This window comes from Pelobates fuscus, chromosome 1 (genome assembly GCF_036172605.1).
Source record: "Pelobates fuscus isolate aPelFus1 chromosome 1, aPelFus1.pri, whole genome shotgun sequence".
Lineage (NCBI taxonomy): Eukaryota > Metazoa > Chordata > Amphibia > Anura > Pelobatidae > Pelobates > Pelobates fuscus.
In genome coordinates this window covers 179384484-179409957 of record NC_086317.1, presented here as the reverse complement: position 1 = coordinate 179409957, position 25474 = coordinate 179384484, and the positions used below count along the sequence as shown (strand labels likewise).

The window sequence follows — 25474 nt, the reverse complement described above, 5'->3', positions numbered from 1 at the left end:
TAATAGTTCTAGTGGGTATTTTTGTGATTTATTATCTTTTAGATTATTTCCATGACCAGAAAGGCTCATTTGACAAAAAAGGCAATGAGTACAATTTATTTTTTTATCTCATTGTTAGACATGATATCCTTATAGATATCCCACATATATATTTAGTGTACAGAGGTGGAAGCAAGGACAATAAAAATTGTAATAGTACCATGTTAGCCAGGCATCCTCTGACATGCTATGGGGGTGGCTGCAATTTTATGTCTAGAGACTAGTCATCAATCCGCATTTCATGGGGGTGGCTGTAATATGATGATGGGTAATAAAATATGCTGCTCCTGTATTAGCTTACTCAAAACTAGCATATATCACTATAAATTAATGAGTAGGTTTATACAAATAGCAAACATACATCCTCATACATAGGCAGTTGTACGTACAAAATAGAGTATAGCAATAGTTTTGCTCTGTGGATTTGTGCATGTCTAGTACTGGGCAAATGTGAAAAACAGACAGAGCACGGCACTCTGATTTCAGCAGCATGTTTAAGGATGCAGCCAACATGTCTCTTGACATTGAACCTCTGAGTGAGAAGATGAATCCTGACAGCATAATTAGCTGTATGCTGGGTTTTCTGAACATCAGCACCAATAGGGGTTAGAGGGAGTTTTTCATATACAACTGTTTATTTAAGGGGTACGTGACCCAGAGGCAGTGACAGCTTTATGACTATGTTGTGTAGTGATAAGCCGTTAAATGTTTGTGTAATTGATTTAACTCAGACAGATTTTAGCTATGCATGTATGTCATAGAAAAACTGCAAAAATAGCCTAATTGTAGCTTAATTATTCATGCTTTGATAATCTATTTCTGGGTTGATTATTGTTCTTTATGTTACTTTCTTTTGTACGGTTTCTTATTTGGTGGTATTGTTTTCTTGTTTATTTTTTGTTGTAATCAACGGAGGGCATCTCTAGTGAGGAGTGATGAAAGAGGTAAGACCAACCCTAAGTCACGATAATGTAGCTTTTAAAATCTTATGTGTTCATGTTTATAAAAAATTTTTGAAAAATAAAACATGTTAAAGAAGTTGATTATCTTCTCGACTTGTCTTCTAAAACAATCATATTTCAACAAGATGATCCGAAAATAAAGGAAAAGACCTTTATTGAATAAGCTAATTTTTGTACCAAATTACCTATTTCTATATATTAACTCTTTCGCTACCAAGCACATTTTAACTGAAAAATATTAGCATACATTTTTTTTAAACAAAGGAGGCATAGCTAACATAATAAGATACAGAAATTTTGTGTGTAGACCAGCGGTTCCCAAACTATGTGCCACAGAGGGGCGGCGCAAAATGTTTCCTGGGTGCTATGATCATATCTATGATCTCTGCAGGGATGGATGGGAGATCAGAGATCTACCTCACTGGCCCGCTGGCACTGTAATGCTGCAGCCGGCAGGGGAGGAAGAGAAGTCCCGTGGAGCTCGAACCTGCATCTCCGGCCGGGTTCTCCTCTCGCGAGATCGGAGTGTTTTGCCGCAGTTACCATGGCATTGCTCTGAATCTCACAAAAGTGAACTGTAGCCTCAGGAGCTGCTAGAGTTCACTCTCACTATTGGACCACCAGGGCTTCTCCACTGGACCACCAGGGATTGCCTTGTATTGTCCCCCCACCCAGGAAAATGTAAAAAGGGAGGGGGGGGGGGGTGTCTATGAAAATAATAGTTTTTTTTAAATAATAACAAAACTTTTACATTTAGTAATCTCCCCTCCTACCCCCACAGACACACAATAACTCCCCCAATACACACACACTTCCCTCCATACACACACTGCCCCAATAAACACACATTCACACTGCCCTCATACACACACACTACACCCATCACACACACTGTCCCCATACACACACACACTCTACCCCTTACATAAACTGTCCTCATACACACAGACACACTGCCCCCCATAGACGCACTCTGTATCCCTCACACATACTGTCCCCCATACACACACATACTGCACCCCTCACACACACTGTGTCCCATACACACGCAGACACTGTACCCCTCACACACACTGCACCTATACACACACACACACACTGCCTACCATACACATGCACTGTACCCCTCACTGTTACGCTACTACGGGTGATTTGGATTGGAACTCAACTGCAGCTTGTAAACTCCCTAATTACAATAGTGAAGAAATGGAGAATCCTTAAGTATCAATACTGTAGCTTTAAGAAAAGAGAGAATCACTGGTAACTTGATTCAACCGAAGTTTTAATAAGTGTTAAACTTAAATGAATTGCATTAAGGAAATAATCCAATAAGAAGAAGTGGAAGTAATCAACAACACAAAGTTCATTATTAAGTATTTCTTCAGAGATGCATTAAGTAACATTAGGTCATGAGAATAATCTTCAATCGGAACAATAATCAAGTAGCTAAGAATATTTGCAAAGCAAGAACAGTTCATAGTGAATAAGCATGATGGGAGTTGTCCTTCGTGAGATTAGTAACTTGTAGCAATGAAGATTTGAGTAAGCAAGCATTAGTTTTAGATAGCTTTACACCTAAATTGCTGAATTTTTAATTATCAATTTTAAATTATTTTAACCAACCCTGATAGCATTGTTCATGTGGAGTGATTAGTAAGTAGTGCTCTTCAACTGCCAAATTTTCATTTATCAATTCAATTTTTTTTTTTATGCTGTAACTCCAATACACTGGTAGGTGGTTCATAGTTTCCATGATATGAAGTGCCTCCTAATTATAATAAGAAGAGGTAACAATATTTGTAATAATTACTCTACCTTAAATAGCTCTCTTTTCATTTTATGACTTTTTGCATCTCTTTTGAGTCTCTTTCTGTCTTTTTCCATTTTCTTATTTTTTAAAATTTGTCTTACTGTGCGGTAAGTAACAACATCATTTCCAGTATATCAGGGTAACTCAGAGGCATTTTTAAATCTCTAACCAAATTCACTATACTCTGTAGTTTACAAAACCACTTGATCTGAATGAGCGCTAATTGGAATATATGGGCACAAAGGAGTTTGAAATGGATCCAGAATTGTTGTAATAAAAAATACAAATGATAAAAGCAAAAGAAAGTAAGAGAAAAATAAAATAAAACGCACAACCTCACGTGGAGAGCATTACATATTACACATTGTAGTCTTCCCTGGGAGATCATGACTTTTCAAACAATTATCTGCTATTTTGGCTTTAAGCTTTGGGATGTTGGGATGTTGGTTACTGTGGATTGCAACCATTTGGACACCAAGGCCTTTCGAGCCACCATGGTTATTTTATTGAAAAGTTTTTTTGGAAATAGTGAGTGAGGCTATTAATAGGCCAAGAGAGCTAGAAAGACCAAGGGTCAAGATCGAAGGGTCTATGAAATAACTTGGATAATAAATGTTGGACACTGCACCAAAAATAATCCACTGCAGGACAATCCCAGCACATGTGGAAACATATGCCATTAGAGCCACAACATGGCCAGCATAAAGTTGAGATCTTCCCCTATGGAAAAGGTTTACATGTGTGGTGAACCATCTCATCAACATTTTAAACATTTGTTCCAGCAAGTGAGCACAGAGATCTCTCTTTCCAGATATCTTCATACATGCCTCCATCCTGAGGTGCATTAATATCCTGCTCACAACGCCTACAATACATTAGTTTGCCCCATACAATGGAGGTTTGTGCAAAGTGCGTTGTATATCATAAAATCATTTTGTAAAGCAAATGCAATTTTTCTCACAGAGAGTAGGTGTGATAAAAAAAAGATAAATAAAAATGGAAAAATACCATGGTTGTAGGTATTTGTAAAGACCTTAAAGGCATTACTATCATTACAAATGACTAAAAAGTGTAAAAAGAATAGCATTGAGCATGATGCCCATATATAGTGAACAGGCCCGGACTGGCCATCAGGCACACCGGGCAAATGCCCGGTGGGCCGCGGTGGCCAGGGGCCGAGGCCGGCAGGGGAAGGTCCCAGGATCTCCCCTGCTGGTCTATGCAGGGCCGGCACTATCCAAGCACCGGCCCTGTTGTTTGCCATGGAGGGCCGGTGGGGAGATCAGAGATCTCCCTCACCGGCCCATTTAAATAGACCTGCGGCTGGGGAGAGAGGGATAGGACCCGGTGGAGCTCTATTTTGCAGCTCCGCCAGGTTCCTCTTGTGAGATCCGGATCTTGCGAGAGTGAACTCTATCCCTACCGCTGTCCCCCCCCCCTCCTTGGTACCACCATGCCGGTCCCCCCTCCCAGGCTAAAGGTAAGGAGGGAGGGGGGGACATAATGCCTGTTAATTAGTTTTTTGGTTTTTTTTTTACCCCCCCCAACACACAATCCCTTTTAACATTCACCCACAGCACACAGAGCACTCCCACACACATCACACACAGCACTCTCACCCACAGTACTCTCACAGACATCATACACAGCACTCTCACACACATCACACACAGCACTCTCACACACATCACACATATCACTCTCACACACATCACACACAGCACTCTCACCCACAGCACTCTCACGCACATCACACACAGCACTCTCACACACATCACACACAGCACTATCACACACAGCACTCACACACAGCACTCACACACGGCACTCTCACACACAGCACTCACAGCACTCGCACACACAGCACTCTCATACACATCACACACAGCACCCTCACACCCGTCACACACAGCACCCTCACACCCGTCACACACAGCACTCTCACACACATCACACACAGCACTCTCACACACAGCACTCTCACACACATCACACTCAGCACCCTCACACACCACACTTAGCACCCTCACACACACATCACACACAGCATTCTCACACACAGCACTCTCACACACATCACACTCAGCACCCTCACACACAAATCACACACAGCACTTTCACACGGCACTCTCACACACAGCACTCTCACACACATCACACACAGCACTCTCACACAGATCACACACAGCATTCTCACACACATCACACACAGCACTCTCACACACATCACACACATCACTCTCACACACAGCACTCTCACCCATAGCACTCTCGCACACAGCACTCGCATACACAGCACTCTCACACACATCACACACAGCACACACAGCACTCTCACACCCGTCACACACAGCACTCTCACACACATCACACACAGCACTCTCACACACAGCACACACAGCACACACAGCACTCGCACACACATCACACACAGCACTCGCACACACAGCACACACAGCACACACAGCACTCGCACACACATCACACACAGCACTCGCACACACAGCACTCTCATACACATCACACACAGCACTCTGGCAACGACCGGATCTCGCGAGAGTGAACTCTAGCCCTACCGCTGGACCACCAGGGATGGTCCCCCCCCCTCCTTGATACCACCATGCCGGTCCCCCCCTCCCAGGCTAAAGGTAAGAAGGGAGGGGGGGACATAATGCCTGTTAATTCGTTTTTTTTTTTGTACCCCCCCAACACACAATCCCTTTTAACATTCACCCACAGCACACAGAGCACTCCCACACACATCACACACAGCACTCTCACCCACAGCACTCTCACACACATCACACACAACACTCTCACACACATCACACACAGCACTCTCACACACATCACACACACATCACACATCACTCTCACACACACCACACACAGCACTCTCACGCACAGCACTCTCACGCACATCACACACAGCACTCTCACACACATCACACACATCACTATCACACACATCACTATCACACACGGCACTCACACACGGCACTCTCACACGGCACTCTCACACACAGCACTCTCACACACAGCACTCTCACACAGATCACACACAGCACTCTCACACACATCACACACATCACTCTCACACACAGCACTCTCACCCACAGCACTCTCGCACACAGCACTCTCGCACACAGCACTCGCATACACAGCACTCTCACACACATCACACACAGCACTCTCACACACAGCACTCTCACACACATCACACACAGCACTCTCACACCCGTCACACACAGCACTCTCACACACATCACACACAGCACTCGCACACACAGCACTCTCATACACATCACACACAACACTCTCACACACATCACACACAGCACTCTCACACCCGTCACAAACAGCACTCTCACACACATCACACACAGCACTCTCACACACAGCACTCTCACACACATCACACTCAGCACCCTCACACACCACACTTAGCACCCTCACACACACATCACACACGGCACTCTCACACACAGCACTCTCACACACATCACACTCAGCACCCTCACACACATCACACTTAGCACCCTCACACACACATCACACACAGCACTCTCACACACAGCACTCTCACACACATCACACACAGCACTCTCACACAGATCACACACAGCATTCTCACACACATCACACACAGCACTCTCACACACAGCACTCTCACACACATCACACACATCACTCTCACACACAGCACTCTCACCCATAGCACTCTCGCACACAGCACTCGCATACACAGCACTCTCACACACATCACACACAGCACACACAGCACTCTCACACCCGTCACACACAGCACTCTCACACACATCACACACAGCACCCTCACACACAGCACTCTCACACACAGCACACACAGCACACACAGCACTCGCACACACATCACACACAGCACTCGCACACACAGCACTCTCATACACATCACACACAGCACTCTGGCAACGACCGGATCTCGCGAGAGTGAACTCTAGCCCTACCGCTGGACCACCAGGGATGGTCCCCCACCCCCTCCTTGGTACCACCATGCCGGTCCCCCCCTCCCAGGCTAAAGGTAAGAAGGGAGGGGGGGACATAATGCCTGTTAATTAGTTTTTTGTTTTTTTTTTACCCCCCCCAACACACAATCCCTTTTAACATTCACCCACAGCACACAGAGCACTCACACACGGCACTCTCACACGGCACTCTCACACACAGCACTCTCACACACATCACACACAGCACTCTCACACAGATCACACACAGCACTCTCACACACAGCACTCTCACACACATCACACACATCACTCTCACACACAGCACTCTCGCACACATCACACACAGCACTCTCACACACAGCACTCTCACACACAGCACACACAGCACACACAGCACTCGCACACACATCACACACAGCACTCGCACACACAGCACTCTCATACACATCACACACAGCACTCTCACACCCGTCACACACAGCACTCTCACACCCGTCACACACAGCACTCTCACACACATCACACACAGCACTCTCACACACATCACACTCAGCACTCTCACACACATCACACACAGCACTCTCACACACAGCACTCTCACACACATCACACTTAGCACCCTCACACACACATCACACACAGCACTCTCACACACAGCACTCTCACACACATCACACTCAGCACCCTCACACACAAATCACACACAGCACTCACACACGGCACTCTCACACGGCACTCTCACACACAGCACTCTCACACATCACACACAACACTCTCACACAGATCACACACAGCACTCTCACACACAGCACTCTCACACACATCACACACATCACTCTCACACACAGCACTCTCACCCACAGCACTCGCATACACATCACTCTCACACACATCACACACAGCACTCTCACACACATCACACACAGCACTCTCACACCCGTCACACACAGCACTCTCACACACATCACACACAGCACTCTCACACACAGCAATCTCACACACAGCACACACATATATGCATTACATTACACCACAAACACAACACAACTAAAACCGACCTTATTACACAATACCACACCACAATCAGCTCACTCTACACAAACGCAATACCACAAGCAGGCTCCAAACACACGCACAATACTCTTTCCTGGCCCTTTTGTCTCCTGGTACCCATTTATAGAGACACCAGAAACAAGTTGCCACGAAACACAATGCAAGCATGTTATTAAACTTGCTTGCACTGTGCAGAACAAATACAGGGCATTTTTTCTCATGCTAGAGCTCTTTAGCAGAGCTCTGCCCTGGAAAAGCATTGACCCAACGCTCACTTTGAGACGGGGCGCGTTTGTCATTGGTGCCCCGCCCCTCTCTGCCCCGCCCCCTTCTTAGTAGGCAGCTGTGCATAAAAAATGCCCCGGACGAATTTTTCTCCCAGTCCAGCCCTGATAGTGAATACAATTAAATCATCTAAAATAAGGGTATTAAAACCCTATGTAGCAATAACTATCAATCTTTGGAATGTTAATGTAACTGTGACATGGTAGAGTCCATTCACTCCTTCCTGACTGTAGTTATGAAGTCACTGACTGAAACTTCCTTTACTGCTTGGAAGCTGGGGGTGATCAGACATTTTCATTAGACTTGCAAGTATTTAATCAGTGAATAGTGGCTTATGGCAGATAAATGTGTTCCTTTGCTAACAGATTATCATTTTTAGGGTGTAATTAAGGGTAAATAGGCACTTTATGGACTAATTTATGGAATACATTTGAATTTGCAAAATGCATTAAATTAAAAACAATTATACTTGATACTGGAAGTGATGCATAAATAGGGATATATCCCATTCAATATCCCATTGATGGTGCATCATTTTCACTATAGTAAACTGCATGGTTTAATATATATTTCATAAGTAACACATTGCTGTAATAATGTCTTTCTAGCTCATTTGGTTTTTGAAAAATAAACAAATATAATTTTGGTTTGTTTTGAATATTACCTTGTGTCTCCATGCTGTCACATAGCTCTGTTTTGGCCTCTCCATTGGGTCTGTAGCCTCCCTTTTGAGTAAACTTGTTGCTCATTGTAGCTGCGGTAACAACAGCCTTTAAACTTCGCTTGCGCTTTGGGACATTCTGTTCAGGGTGGAAGAGAATTATATAGACCTTGGGCATATAGAGCATCCCCAAGGATACTGAGGCACTAAGACTTACTGAAATTGTCAATGTTGTGGTCTGGATATGCATCTGGAAACAAAATGTGAAAAAAAGTTACTTATCAACATATTCAATTATTGAGATCACACAACAAACAAAGCAATGAAAAAAGCATGAAATATTTATTTTTAAAGAAAATGAAAAAGGACAAAGATGAAAAATAAAATAAGATAAAAGAAAAAAAAATGTTTATCAAAATTAAACATTGTGTGTCTGTTAGCAAGCTTGCATTTTTTAAATGAAAATGGAGAGATAAAACTACATATACTGCAACTCATATCCAATCTATTAGCCTATACTAGATGCATAAATGCATTGTTCCAGACATTAACAATAATAAACTTTGATATTTTATCCTCTAAAATAAATGACAAATACTATCTTTAGTTGTCATTATTTAGCCTTCTTTTAAGCTCATTCTTGAGAAATAAAATGCATGCCTTAATTAATGTAATAATTGGCTAATTAATTTATGATTCATTACCCATTTGAAAAACTAAAGAGCTGTATGAAAATGACTTTCAAAATATTTATAAAGAGTGAATGGCAAAAAGACATGATAAAGGAAGCAATCTATTTTGACAAGGCCATGGTTGTTATCCTAGAAAAGAGACAGATAACTACAAAAATAGACGTAATGATAAACATGAACAAATACCATTCAGTTCTTTACCTTTTCAGCAGACTGAGCAGTGCCAAAGAAAATTGGAATGAAAGCAAGCCAGACAATACAAGTTGTATACATTGTAAATCCAATTGGCTTTGCTTCATTGAATGTCTCCGGAACACCTCGCGTTTTAATAGCATAAACAGTGCAGGTAACCATGAGAAGCATGCTGTAGCCCAGAAGGCAGATGAGGGATAGGTCTGATATGTCACATTTTAGCACTCCTCGTGCTTGCTGGGGATCAGGTGTGCGTTGGTTCTCATAGTCCACCACTGGCTCAGATGGATTGACCAAAAACCATATAAGGACCCCCAGAAGTTGAACAGATGAAAGACTGGCAGTAATGACTAACTGTGAAGATGGACTGATATAACGAGGTGCACTTACTGATCGTTTACCCTGCTCAAAAATACGGTAGATGCGGTTTGTCTTAGTAAGCAGAGCGGCATAGCTGATGCTCATGCCAAGTCCCAAGAAGACCCTTCTCAATGAACATGTCCCATAACCTGGTTGAGCCACCATGATGAAGGTGTTGACATAACATAAGAATATACCAGTTAGGAGAACATAACTCAGCTCACGACCTGAGGCTTTAACAATTGGGGTATCATTGTATCTGATGAAAGTGCCAACCACTACTATAGTTGCCATGATGCCCAGAACAGCAAGAAGGAGGGGCACTACAGCCCACGGTGAACTCCACTCCAACTTGATGACAGGGATGGGGATGCATGTGGTATGGTTCACGTTGGGTCGCATGTGACTAGGACATCTTTTGCAGGTGTAGATGTCATACTGGTACTGGTAACCATCGCATTTTTCACAGTGCCAACAACATTGTATACCTTTAACCACCTTTTTACGTTCACCTGGGCGGCAGGGCTGACTGCAAACAGAAGTAGGGATCTGGGGCAAATGTGTGGAGGAGGAGGAGGAGGAGAAAGAACTAGAAGAGTGGGAAGAGCTTGGCCAGTGCATTTGATCAATCTAGGAAAAATAAATAAGACATTAGAAACATAAATTAAAAGACATGTAAAAAGAAATTGCAAATGAGAGGAATAAAGAGATACCAATTGATGAGAGGATAGAGGAGGTGATTTAAGGGAAATAAAAAGAAACATGTAGAGATCATAGATGAAATGTCTTACTTTTTCACAATTGTGTTATTTGCTATACTGATCTTGATTTTTTTTTTTTTTTATTAAATATCACTCACCTTGAGCTGCAGATGATCAGCCCATTGACCAATGACCTTGTACTCAGTACTGCCATTGCGGATCTGGTATTGATAGATCTCATAGCGACCAGGAGCATCACCATTCTCATTAAAGGTTACAGGTGTCCCTGCAATGCCTGCAAGTGATATCCACATGATTGTCACTGCTTGGTTTAATGTCAACTTTATTAAAGAAGCATTTACACAATAGTAAATTCTAAACATCTACAAAAATCACATGTAGACTTATCCTTTGTTAGCTAAAATGATAATAGAAATATATTATGCAGATTGAAAATGAGGATGACAGAATTTTACAGGGTGCTTATACATTAAATGATTAAGTGACTATTACAGCGTATCAAAGTAATGAATTTTATTTTAGGGAATGAGAGTCTATTTTATCTTAAAATTATCTTGAATTGACGCAGTTATTGAACATAGAAAAGCTCTGAAACAGAGGAAGTTACTGTTAGCAATTATTTTTATCTAATGTTTTATTTTACTGTTATTGCCTTTTTGTTTTCCTTTATTATATCAGGCAGAGTTAGGCATGCTGAGTAAAAGGTGAATGTCCCTGTACATTATCAATGCATGTGCATTTTCTGCAATTTAAATAAACAATTACATCATTAGTACTTAGCGCCTCTCCAATGATACACTGTGGTGTAAAGATCAGTATTCAGATCAATTACATTATTGCACGGATATCAGTAATAGGATACCATTATGAATGTAGACCTTGACTTCTTAGAAACATTCATATTTCCCCTTCGCATAATAATAAACATATTTGAATGTTCATGAATAATCATGCATTTGTATCTTACCAGTAAAGTTGACACTACGGATGTATTTTAGGAGTTCTGTGCCATCAACAGGGTCCATTCTGCTGCAGAGGCCAACACTTCCAGGACAAACTGTTTTGTGCATTGTGTGAAGGGCATGGGCCATTGCATAAACTGCATCTATTACAAACTGAACCTTCCCCTCTTGTTCATATGCAGATCCAATGCCAATACGCTCCTGGTCTGTATTGGGAGGTCAGGAACGTAAAAGGGAAAATATATGTGGTAAAACGTTAAAATCTGACCTAATGAAATATGATACTTGTACATCTGCTCCTACTTTAATTTTAATACACATGTCATGAGACTGTTGGTAGCTAAAACTTCTGTGGGAATAAATATTCCATCAAATGTACAATATTTTTACCTTTGACTGGTAACCCCTGTAGTGAGAGAGAGAGACAGAAAGAGAGAGTGTGTGTGTGTGTGTGTGTGTTTGTGTGTACACACACACATCAGTGCATGTGGTTGTATTATTGCTTGATTAATGCTGTGGTTGTTCCTACCTACAATTCTAATATGTAAATGGCTTGTGTGGGCATGTGCATGTACATGTATTATTGCATGATTAATGCTGTGGTTGTGCCTACAATTCTAATACGTCATGCAAATGGGAGAGGGCTTGTGCAAGGTTTTCATTAAAGTTCATGTCTATTTCACATTTTTTAGTGAGTGCTTATATTTATGCAAAACTACTAAGATTCTACAAGTTTTTAAGAAGAACTCACTAGTGCACTTTTTTCCATGTCCTCCTCGACGTAATGCATTTCGACTTAACCTACAGTGGAAATTGTCCTCCCAGAATTCAGCAAACCAAACATTTCTTCTGTTGTTATCTAAAGTCCGACTGGTAAAGTATCGATCAAATCCTAACACATAGAGAAGTATATAGAGAGAAAAGCAACTCAATAGACTGTTACTATGCAGAGATAGCTAAAGAAAAAATTGAAAGATGATTGATGTAAAACTATTACTTAATATGGGTAAAATAAGATATCTAAGATATCCAGGGAAAATAAAGTGGATATGTGTTCAGGAAATGAGAGTGAAACAAAGAGAAGAATGTAAAAAAGGAATTATTTGGAGATAATGATGATGAAAAATATACCTCTGACAGATGCCCTTCTTGGCAAAATGGTGACGGCTCCTTCTGCAACTTCTTCCTGTTGCAGGACTGGTGATATCTTGGAACCCCAGCTGTCAGAGCCAACCCACATAAAATGCCCGGTCTGGTTTGCTCTCTTGGCTGCAGCAAGTACTCGTCTGGCAGAATAGAAGACATGGAAAAGGACGGAAAGAGGGAAAAAGAACAACAATTGAAATGGAAAGAGACAGGATATAAGTAACACTACCTAAAAGACTTGCTTACTATTATTATTATTTTATTATTTATATAGCGTCATCAGATTCCGTAGCGCTGTACAATGGGGTTTATGTACATTGACTAATTTCTGTCTATCTGTCTGTTATCTAGTGCATAGATATTGAGACTCAGTGAGTAAAACCTAAACATGCCATTCTGGTTAAGTACTTTTATGTGGTTACAAAAAAATCACAAGGTTTTATTTATTTTACTCCATAATGTAGAGACTGAAATTCAAACTTCAAAATGCTGACTAAATCAGCCAAGGTTTGACTAAAACATAGGCCTCAATTTAAAAAATTTGGATAAGATTTTCAAATGATTTAATTTTTTGAATAAACTTTTAAAATGATTTTGAAAAATATTTAGATATTTTTTATATATAACATATATTTATGATATTTTAATATTATACATAATATGTATAATATGTATTACATAATATGTAATATTATACATAATATGGTAAGAAAATTTCCCTAAATATTTTCACTATCTAAATTTTATAATACAGTTTTTAGTGTATAGATTTAGCAAATGCACCATATAAAATTACAAGTTGTTCTATAAACAAGACAAACCCCAATTAAAATTAAAATCAATGACTAAAAATTAAATAATAAGGAAGCTCTACCCTGTTTTCAATACACAATGCAACGCAGCACTATTTAACAGACGTTTTAATTTGTTTTCTGCAGCATACACTCATTGTTACATGGTAATTGATTAAATACTTAAATACTTTGCTCTCACCTAATATCGTCTTCACTGGCAAAGATGATGACTGCCCGGGCATTAGATGTCTCCAGCAGGCGGCGAATGATCTTATCATATTCCCCTGCTTTTGGTTCTCGAGGGATCTTGACTGACTGTGCTACACATACACTGCCTGCAGAAGCAATAAGAGTTACCAATATGCCTTGTATGCACTCCAGCCTGATAAATTGTGCAGTACACTGCAGCAGATAGAATGTGACAATTGGTCACTGGTGTAAACCGACAAAGAAAATAAACTCAATATTTGACAAACTCAAAAAATTGGAAAGCTCCCCAATTGCTGACAAAGATGCACTGGGATCTCAAAACTTGCCGAACTGCCCAGTAAATGAATTTCTATACAAAATTAGCAGAATCTTGCTTTGCTTACAAGTTATTTTAAGATTACCCATTCCTTTTCGTGCTAAAATCCTCCTTACCGTCCTCTCTGGATTTCTGGATAAATGCTTCCACACCACTTTCACCGTAGCTTCCCTCTGATGCCAGTGTTGAAACATAACTCCATTTCAAGGCTTTAACAATATCTACCATCGCTTGAGCTTGATAAGTATCAGATGGAACCACGCGAGAGAAGAAGTCATATCGGCTATTATCACTGAGATCTGGTGCTGTGGAGGCATAACTCACTTGGGGAATCTATGGGAGAAAAAAGGTTGGTAGGATCAGAAGATTTGATGGAATATAGAAATATATATATATATAAAAACAAAATCTGTAAGAGAAAAAAATAAATGAAGGATAGTGATGTCCCGAACGGTTCGCTGGCGAATCGTTCCTGGCAAACATAGTGTGTTGGCGTTCACCACGGATGGCGAACATATGCGATGTTCGGTCCGCCCCCTATTCGTCTTCATTGAGTAAACTTTGACCCTGTACCTCACAGTCAGCAGACACATTCAAGCCAATCAGCAGCAGACCCTCCCACCTCCTAGACAGCATACAATTTAGATTAATTCTGAAGCTGCATTATTTTTTTTGTGTTTATTATACATTATCCTCCATAGTCAGTAACATGTGTTTATTATATATTATCCCCCATAGCCAGTAACCTGTGTTTATTATACATTATCCCCCCATAGCCAGTAACCTCAGGGGTTTATTATACATTATCCCCCCATAGCCAGTAACCTCATAGCCATTAGGTCCTCCCCCCCTTACTTTTGTTTAGGGCCCCTACCCACCGCTCAGGGGTGGGGGCCAAGGGGGAGGACATTAGGTCCTCCCCAATTTGTGTTTAGGGCCCCCACCCACCGCTCAGGGGTGGGGGCCAGGGGGAGGACAATAGGTGTCCCCCCCAATTTGTATTTAGGGCCCCCACCCACCGCTCAGGGGTGGGCGCCAGGGGGAGGACATTAGGTCCCCCCCCAATTTGTATTTAGGGCCCCCACCCACTGCTCAGGGGTGGGGGCCAGGGGGGAGTACATTAGGTCCCCCCCCTTATTCTTGTTTAGGGCCCCCACCCACCGCTCAGGGGAGGGGGCCAGGGGGGAGTAGTTTTAAAGCACGTTATTCCAAACAATTTAGGAATGTTAGGTGATTTATGCCCTTTATGGATTAAAACCAGACTCTGCATCAACTATGTAATTTTTCATGGGAGTTTTGCCATGGATCCCCCTCCGGCATGCCACAGTCCAGGTGTTAGTCCCCTTGAAACAACTTTTCCATCAATGTTGCGGAAGTTCGCGTTCACCATTCGCGAACGGAAAATTTCATGTTTGCGACATCACTAATGAAGGACAAAAATCGTGAAGGACCAATATTGGAACAATGCTCAAAGTGATGACTGTTACAAGTATTTAAAACAGTGGCTAGCACTAAGATCTAGCACAAATGCCTCTCTAAACTTACCTGGTGAACTTTTAGATGTATTTGAAAATATGAGTGTTATACATGATTCATTATCACCCTTGTAACCTATTCTTCAAATGATGTGTATCAATACTGTGTCTCTAACAATGTTAAAGAAAAAGATTTTGCTCTATAATGTATCATTTGTAAAACTCGGCCTGTACAACTAGAGAACATGCAACCAACCATATGTTTTCATATTACAATTGAATAATTCATCTTTAAAATACATGTGTTCATACACATACATTATAGCTCCATGTGTAGTAAAAATAAATTTACGGATGTATGAAAATCCATGTTACGTGCTGTCATTGTTTTTGAACATACATTTGTCAAGTCATATAATCATGAGCAAAAACTATATTACACTCAACAGCATGTCAGTTAAATATGTAGTGGCAGTTAGGGATGTGCATGGGAAAAATATTTGTTTCGGTTCGGCATTCCAAAATTCGGGACTTCAGCACTTCAGGACTTCGGCACTTCGGTTAGGTTCGGAACTTCGGCACTTGGACACTTGGGAACTTCGGCACTTCGGAACTTTGAAACTTCAGAACTTCAGCACTTTGGGTAAGTGTAGGGTTAGGGTAGGGTTAGGGTTGGTTTAGGGTTAGGGGTAGGGTTAGAGGTAGGGTTAGGGGTAGGGTTAGGGTTAGGGTTAGGAATAGGGTTAGGGTTACCCTACCCCTACCCCCATCCCTACTCCAACCACTAACCCTACCCAACCCCTAACCCTACCCAACCCCTAACCCTACCCTTAACCCTATCCCAACCACTGAGTAAGTATTTTACCTCTTTCATTTGTAATCTGTCTATAATATTTGTTCCTATAAGTCGACTTCTACCCTAGTTTAGAGCACATCTTACAACTGTAATTGCGAGATAGGTTTATTATCTTATCACTTCTCAAGTCCTTTCTACCATCTATCTGCAGTAACCAGGAACTATGGGAGATAGCTATCAACCACCTTATATATCAAAATGAATGGAATGCAATTTGCCCTGATAATATTAATAAGAACTGATAGCATGCTTATTAAGTAAAAGGTTTTAGGATTGTTTACAAATTGTATGTGGGCCTCATCAAACTGTGTTACATTTACCATGATACTGTAGTCTTTGCCCCAGGGGTTTCCATCACATTGTCTCCTGCCCATGTCTGGTAGTTATGTCCATAACTCTCAGTGTTGCTGTCCCTACAGAACCATGGTTGGAACCCCTTAACAGTTCATCAAAGAAGTTTCAGCTACTCCCATCTTAACTTAAAATGATGTGTACTGCAATGTAAATAATCTTGATGAACTACTGGAAGGACCACAATGCAGTCCATCACCAACATATCAGTGGGAAATGTGAGTTATTCACACTGTAGAAATATATACAGCTCAGAATCATGATACCCTGGAACTGTTTGTCAAAATTTGGAATCCTTGAACCTCCAAGCATGCTTCCACTCCCCTATGAGTCGTCTCTGTAGTGCACTACTTTTCATCTCCCACTAAGCACCTCCTTTAAATTTTTTATCCTTTGTCTTCTGTCTTCTTTTTGTTCATTTGTTTCTTTAGAGTTTAAACATAATGCCTAATTATGTTGATTAATCACTGTACTTAAATTATGCTGAATACAGTATAACAATATAATTCTGATTGAGGAAACCTTAAACAAATTTTGTATAGTGCCTGCATTTCAGATTTTATATTCTAATATCTACTTTAAATATTGTTATACTGCTTAACCCCTTAAGGACACATGAAATGTGTGACATGTCATGATTCCCTTTTATTCCAGAAGATTGGTCCTTAAGGGGTTAAATGTCGAACATGAACATTGGTAGCAAATTTCTCATATATGCAATTAAGATTTATTTTCTTAATTTTCTAATGTTCATGCCATAACTGTGAAAAAAAAATCACAAAAAAAATGCACATGACTTTGACTATACAACATTTTGCTCAGAATCTCAGAATGTTTTTGTATGGAAAATGTATAGGTTTTGTTCAACACAAAAATGTAGCAAACAATGCAATTTCATCAGGGAGCATGTTACTGCAGGCAGTGAGCTTATGATGAAGGCATAGCAGATATGCACTAATAAAACCATCATGTAAATATACAGTCCTCAAAACAGCTCAGAGCAGAAGGTTTATGTTTTATAGAGATATATTACTTTTGCATGCTTTTTCAGAAAAGTCTTTCACTCAAGAAGTAGGTAATCTGATTCTGGATAAATTATATGAGCATTTCTCATGAATATTTTGAGCTGAGGAAAATATGTTTAAACTTAAATGCAAAGCAAAAAATTAGTGCTCAGCGTTTGCATGAAATCTGAGATTTATACAGTTTTCCACTAAAATGGGCTGCATGTTTGTTTTTTTGCTCACTTGTCCCATTACTAAGAGAACCTGTGCCATTTACTTATCAGACTGACCCCACCAGTGAGTGCCGTTCAGATCCGAAATGCTGGCACATTCCCACTGCATGACAGATACAGCAACCATAAAAACATAGCACAATAAACTTAGATCATTTTTTAGTCTCTTTTTATTATTGGGTATTTCTAAATATAAAGTGATGCAATACAAGCACATCAGTTGCTGTAGATCAATTAAAGATATATTTTCGGACATGGTGAAAGTTATATTCAAAAGCAACTGGAATGCCAGAACATACTAGAGGTTAAAGCACTCTTAGAAGAATACACCAAGCACCATAACCACTAAGTATTTGGTAAGAGTTTGAATAATCTGGGGTTCCACGAGCACAAGAGTGTCACAGCTAGTTTTAGCTCAGGAATAGAAATCAGTTTCAGAAGATACAGGAAATAACTCCTGTCAGACACCAGGTAAGTAGTCAATCAAACAGTTTGTTTACTTAGTGGGGGAGCAGCGGCACTATAAAAAAAATACAGTGCACTACAGTGGTAATGGTTGGAGTGTTCCATTAACTGGATTGAATTAAAATCTGAATTTCAAAATGTAGGCTAAATATCCAAGCTAGGACTACAGCTGATTTAGATTTGTTTTTTCCAAATAAGTAATTTTTATGATTCTTTTTCAACTCAATACAAAATGTGTGTCTAGTGTTTAAGATTTTGTGTAGACTATTTTCCTCAAGATCAGTTAGTTACTTTCTGAACATGATAAGAAATTGAAGTTAGTCATCACGCTATATGCTGTGGCCAATGAATGCTATGGGCCATAAAGCTCAGATGCTCAATGGGGATAAAGGGAGTTGTTTAATTTAGCAGCAAGATGTGTCAGGAATTCAATGCACTCATTTTATTATGCACTACAGCTCCCAACAGGTAATCCAGTGGAGTAAAATGATTGTTGAAATTATAAGCAGCAATACAACGAGAAAAAGAACAGAGCAAATGAGATACTGAGCAATTGTCAACTGGCTCTTCTAATAGATACTGTATGATAACAACCTATTTTATTAGGTAATACAATAAACATAAAAAAAATAGCTGCAAAATAACAATACATGGGTATTGATGCAGACAGGAACAAAACTACACTTGGCTAGAAATTACAAGCACCTTACAGTGCAAAGTGCCAAGGAAAGCATAATACATGCGCTTGACATTTAGGGGATGAGATATTATCCCACCCACACACATACTTTGTGCTGAGAATTGAAAGATTTAAAGGTTGGTAACTAGTATCCTGTCCATTTGTTTTAAGGTTTTCTTGTGATACCCATCCTTTGTGGGTGTACGATTTGTGAAGAGGTGCAATACTGGGGAGTATTATAAAAAGGTCAAAGTTGGAGAGAGAGAGAGTAGAATGCAGAAGGAAATCGAGAATGAAGGGGAGATGGAAAGGAGGCAGGTGCAAAGGATAAAGCTTGGAATGAAGAAAGCAAAATATAAATCTGGAGGCAGAGAGGTGAAAATAGCTGACAGTGAGTCAGAAGAAATAGGATTTATAAAGCTGTGAGCACAATTCATGGACACTTTAATTAGAGAGCAGTGATGAGAGATCTGCAGTAGTGCCAATAATGGAAGAAAACACCCCTAAAACCAACAAACCAGCAAACATATTTACAACAAACACAACACCATTCACATAAAATCTTTAATACCATTGTCAACCTATAATAATATTGACTCCACGCAAATTATTTATGTAATGCCAGCATAGTTCTCGGAGCTCTACTGTTTAGACTAGGGGTGCCCAAAAGATAGAGCCCCAGATGCTTTAAAACTACAGTTTCCATGCTTTGTCAATCTAAAGGCATTCTAAAGCATGCCCCTGCATGACTGAGAATATAAAAACAGCATTAAATTAAAAAGTAACACTTATATTAATGAGTATAAAACTTTGAAACCTTAATATAAAAATAAGTTTGTCTTAGTATTACTATTTTCCCAATAGCTATTTGCATGTCTTATTCCAGCTGTAAACGTAATTTTAAGTTTCATCTCAAACCACACGTCAACAAAGTATTTTCAAAACAGACACAGAATATTCTTAAATGTCACACATATAGTCACACTGATTTTAATTATAGCTACAGCACTAACACTAATCATAGTGTTAACAAGGTTTCTAACACTCCACTGTGACGTAGATTCTACCATTTAACAGTGATACAAAATCTAACACCAATCTTAGCAGAGAATGCAAATACTAATGATCAGGAACGCACTCTCGGATAACCATAGGCATGAAACCACGACAGGGCAATGAGCAAAATACCCCTCCTGTGGATCCGCTTGGCTGTAACTGGCCTTTGACCCCAAAGGCAATTTCCAGGTTTCCATGTGCATGATTGCTGCTCAGCACAAACCCTCCTGTGGATTTGATTGGCCATGACCGGCCTTTATCCCCAGAAGTAATTACCGGGTTTCCATGTGCATGATTGCTGCTCGGCACAACTTTTCCTGTCAGGACAGTAATATTGCTCGGCACAACTTTTCCTATCAGGACAGTAAAGCCATTAACCACATTTTTATGTGCGGATGAATCCGTGACACTCCGCAGGTGTAGGTGATGCGTCGGGGCCAAACCCCAAGAGGCCTTCAGCCAAGGTGGGCGCACATGAGGAGGGGCCGGAGTATGCGCAGGCATTGTGTCCAATAGGGGCCCTGTTAGACCCAGTCGCCCGCTCTCCTGACCACCTGCCTGCAATGCAGTGCTCTCTCCTTTCTGACCCGAGGTGCACTCTTCCAACTCTGGGTTTCTGTGGTAAACCCAGCTTATTGTTCATGCATCCCTTTTGTCAGGACATCTTTCCTGGGGTATTTCTGATGTGTCTGCTGATCTCGTGGGTGTATGTTGTGCCCAGGGTAAGGCCTTGTTTAGGCTCCTGTCCCAGGAAGCACTGAGTCGATCGCATCTTTACCAGGAGGTAGTTGCTGATCAGGTGAGTAAACCTGCAGCGTGCGAGCTTGAATGCGGTGCTAAAATCATGCACAGATAGCATCAAATGCCGCACAGAAGTTTTCCCTCCATCTCGATGATGGGTCTGTTGCAGAGGAGAGGTTCACCACCATCTTAGGGCTGAGCTTGTGCTACTCTGTTGCCCAATTGAGAAGTGCCGGATCTTAGGTAAGTGACCGGTACTGCGGTGTTGGGGATGGGGATAACCCCCACCGGTCCAAAGGATGGGGAAACAGGACTCACCCATAGCTCAGCTTCTGGACTGCCAGCAAGGAGTTTGGCGCTACTCCCGGCCAGGACCATACAGGATCGCAATTCCACAGTGCAAGAACTCTGCTGTATTCAGGTACGAGAATGCGCCAGCAGATGTCCAGTAGCTTCAGGACACTGGTATGTTGTAGCTTGAGTCACTCTTATGGCTTTATACATGTTTTGTAGGCGATTTGGGCGATATAATTGTGGAGCTTGCAGTCCATGCGTCTGCCCAGCTCAGTAGTCAAGTCTGCCCCCTGAATTCCTGACATTTCACACTGTAATGAAAAACCTTGTTAGTGTTCTCCAACAAGGTTAAATAGAGAAATAAACTCCTTCCGAGGATTACACACACGAGTGGAAGAATTTTTTGATCCTGGTGGTTTATCACATACAACAGATCCCAATGCAGTAATTGTAATAGAGTAAAATTGAAATATAGAAATGGGCTGTAACTCAGTGTAAGATAGCTAAAATAAAAAGAGCAGGACTATGTCCAATAATAGATGTGACATTATAGAGACAGTAATGTTTGTCTAAAACATGAAGTACACTATAGTTTTTAAATGCATATTAAGTCAACAGATAATTGTGTTATGCATTTCTATTATAATACATTACACATTAAATCATATTAGATTTATAACATATAAGATTAGGAATATAGTCTCACATGCATTATATAGTGCTATCACAGCTTAGTAGTAAACTTGCAAGAAAAATACTAAACTAACTGTCACATAAATGAAAGCATGGTGATGCTCTAAGTACATGTAAAAATAGGAATAGGAAGTTAATTAGAGCAAGATTTCTTACAGACAATGCAATAAATAAAAGGAACCAGCCTGTTCTGTTTCTAATACACAGTTCCTAGTTGTGACAGTAGATGTAGACAGTTAAAATAGTTTTTGACGTCGGCACTATCCCATGATCTTATCTACTAAATGCTGTGAATTTTTTTTTTTTTTTTTAAGTTTCATTATAAAAGTATTGCAACAAAAATAGAGAATATGAGAACTCCGAGAACAAGCAAAAGCTCAGAGAACCCTCAATAGCTTGCCCTTCAGTTAGTACCCACTGAGGTCTGAAAATGTTTTTGCTCACTTGTCCCATTACAAAGAGAACCTGTGCCATTTACTTATCAGATTGACGCCACCAATAAGTGCCGTTCAGATCCAAAATGCTGGCACATTCCATCTGCATGACAGATACAGCAACCCCGGACGATTGTTTAGGCCTTCTTTAGGCCTCGTCAGCGAGGTGTAGCTCATGGGGTCCACATGCCTAAACGGGTATTAGCTACAACTGTCCTGATTTTGCGGGATTGTTCCTATTTCAGGGTACTGGCATGCAGGTCTGAGTTTGTTCTCCAGTGTCACACTTTTGGGCACACCAGAAAATTGTTACCAGAAATTGTAATGTGAGAACATCATTAGACACATTATGTGGTAACTAGGACCATGAAGAGTGAGCTGGAAACAGTGCTCGTTCCTGATATTGATTTTCTGGTATTTGACTTTGGCTTTGTTTTGACTTCCTGATATCTGGTATCCTTGGCTTTTGGCTTTCCCTCATCTTTGTGTCTGATTCTGTGTCCCTGACCTCGGCATGTATTTTGACTATTCTTGGCGACGTTAAGTCCGGCCATTCTAAGGTCCGGTTATATGTTATCCTTAGTCCTAGGTGTGACACAGTTCTGGGTGCTGGATCAACTTGTAATCCTGACATTACGACATGGACATAGATCCTGCTAATTCATTGTTGGAAAGTAATAGGAGTATCGCTCATTGTTACCAGGATTTCCTGGTGGAATTCAAACTGACATGTGAACCATTAGGCAGAGAGGAAGACACCTCCACTGCCCTAATGCATATCAAACAAGGGAACCGGTCTATCTCGGATTATGCCATAAATTTTCGTACCTTGGCATCTGAGGTAGACTGGACTAACAACGGATTAATCGCTGCTTTTAAAAAAGGATTATCTGAAGTTATACTTGATGGAATTGCTACCAAAGACCTACCTAAGGGGTTAAATGGCTTTATTACTGATGTGATGCAGATCGCTAATAGACTCAGGACCAGGGAAATTACTAGAAACAGAACTAGACGTTTGACTATGTCACTAGCACCTCGATTCTCCAAAACTGTTGTCCCGGACCTCTCAATGCTGTCTGAACCCGAACCTATGCAGTTAGGGGTTACAGGACTTTCTGAGACAGAGAAACAGTATAGGAGAAGAGAGGGTCTGTGCTTATATTGTGTCAAGAAAGGGCATATGAGAGATGCTTGTCCAATACGTCCAGAAAACATTTGCACCTAAGAACCTTAAGGGGAAAGGTCTTAGGTGTAATGAATACATCCTCTAGTAATTCCCGAAGCAGATTTCTCCTTGGCATTTACGCCTTTTGCAACAAGGAGAACTTGTCATGCAAAGCCCTGGTTGACTCAGGTGCGGCTGGTAACTTTATTGATTTGTATTTTGTTAAAAAACACACAATACTAGTATTTATTTATTTATTATTGCAATTTATATAGCGCCAACAGATTCCGTAGCGCTTTACAATATTATGAGAAGGGATTTAACTATAAATAGGACAATTACAAATAAACTTACAGGAACAATAGGTTGAAGAGGACCCTGCTCGATCGAGCTTACATTCTACAGGAGGTGGGTGTAAAACACATTAGGACAGGAATTTGCAATCAAATAAGGTGGACTGCCCTTTAGGAGAGGGCAAGAGACAGGTATGTGAGGTAAGGGTTAGTCTTGGAGGCCATATGCTTTCCTAAAGAGATGGGTTTTAAGGCACTTCTTAAAAGATGCAAGACTAGGGGAGAGTCTGATGGCGGTAGGCAGGCTATTCCATAGGAAGGGAGCCACCCGCGAGAAGTCCTGCAAGCGCGAGTTGGCCGTACGAGTGCGGACAACGGACAGGAGGTGGTCACGGGCAGAGCGGGGAGACCGAGAAGGGACATACCTATGGATCTGTGAGGAGATATAAGAGGGGCTAGAGTTGTTCAGTGCTTTATAGGTGTGAGTTAGTACCTTGAATTGACTCCTATAGCATACAGGAAGCCAATGTAAGGACTGGCAGAGGGGTGAGGTGTGAGAGAAACGGCTAGAGAGGAAAATCAGTCTAGCAGCAGCGTTCATTACGGACTGTAGGGGTGCAGTCAAGGAGAGATCATCACTATGCTATGCTGTAAACTGGAAAATTGTATATTTCTACACTGAAGATTCTCTTGTTTCTCCTCTTTTTTTAGGTGCTTAACCCCTTAAGGACCAAACTTGGAATAAAAGAGAATCATGACATGTCACATATGTCATGTGTCCTTAAGGGGCTAAAGCAGCGAAAATTTGTCAGTTGAGGCACACCCAATACCTTAACAGTTTGTGGAAAAAAAAATTTTGCAGTAGTTTAGAAGATGTTTTTTTCTGGGATAAAAGGAGGTAAGTTGAAAAAATATAGGAACAGAAGTAGACTGATGTACTACACTCATTGCCTATGTGTGTGTCAAAATAATAATAAAAAATACATAAAATCTGTGTTTCTTTAAGTGTGTAATAGTTTTCAGTACTGCACGGTCCCTTCCCACTGATGTGTGGCTGTGTATAAAAGCTTTCTTGAGAGCAACAAAGTATGTCAAAAAAACAGGACAGATTTGATATTGGTCCTGTTTTGGTAGATTTTGCACATGCACAAATATAAGTGTTTACTGTTATCTTTTTCTCTCCCATCAATAGATCTTACCTTTTTCAGATAGGGATACTCAGCACAACTGACAGAGTTAAGGTGCATGGGAGCTACTGTCATGTATTCATGCACACATAAAAATGTTATTAATGGCATTTATTGTCCTGACAGGAAAAGTTGTGCTGAGCAGCAATCATGCAAATAGGAACCTGGTAACTGCCTTCGGGGTCAAAGGCCGGTTACAACCAATCGGATCCACAGGCAAGGCCTAGTTCTCCTCTTGCTCAGTTCCCTGTCGTGGTTTCCCTTGTGACTGTCGAAGAGTGCGTTATTGATTCTGGTTATTTAACTTTGGCATTGAATTTGACTTCCCTGTTTTCTGGCATCCCTGACCCCTTGC

General features: G+C 40.9%; 1 protein-coding gene across 1 annotated transcript in view; it reads right to left on the bottom strand.

Moving 5' to 3' along the window:
* The window catches only part of GRM4 (glutamate metabotropic receptor 4), a 223999-nt gene that overhangs the window by 5116 nt on the left and 193409 nt on the right, over positions 1 to 25474 (bottom strand). The window contains exons 3-10 of the mRNA XM_063453090.1: positions 14307 to 14523; positions 13864 to 13999; positions 12856 to 13010; positions 12476 to 12616; positions 11730 to 11930; positions 10900 to 11036; positions 9690 to 10670; positions 8800 to 9046 (exon numbers count right to left, since the gene is read on the bottom strand). Of these exons, the coding sequence (XP_063309160.1) occupies positions 8800 to 9046; positions 9690 to 10670; positions 10900 to 11036; positions 11730 to 11930; positions 12476 to 12616; positions 12856 to 13010; positions 13864 to 13999; positions 14307 to 14523 (2215 nt within the window). The remainder of the gene's footprint in view (positions 1 to 8799; positions 9047 to 9689; positions 10671 to 10899; positions 11037 to 11729; positions 11931 to 12475; positions 12617 to 12855; positions 13011 to 13863; positions 14000 to 14306; positions 14524 to 25474) is intronic.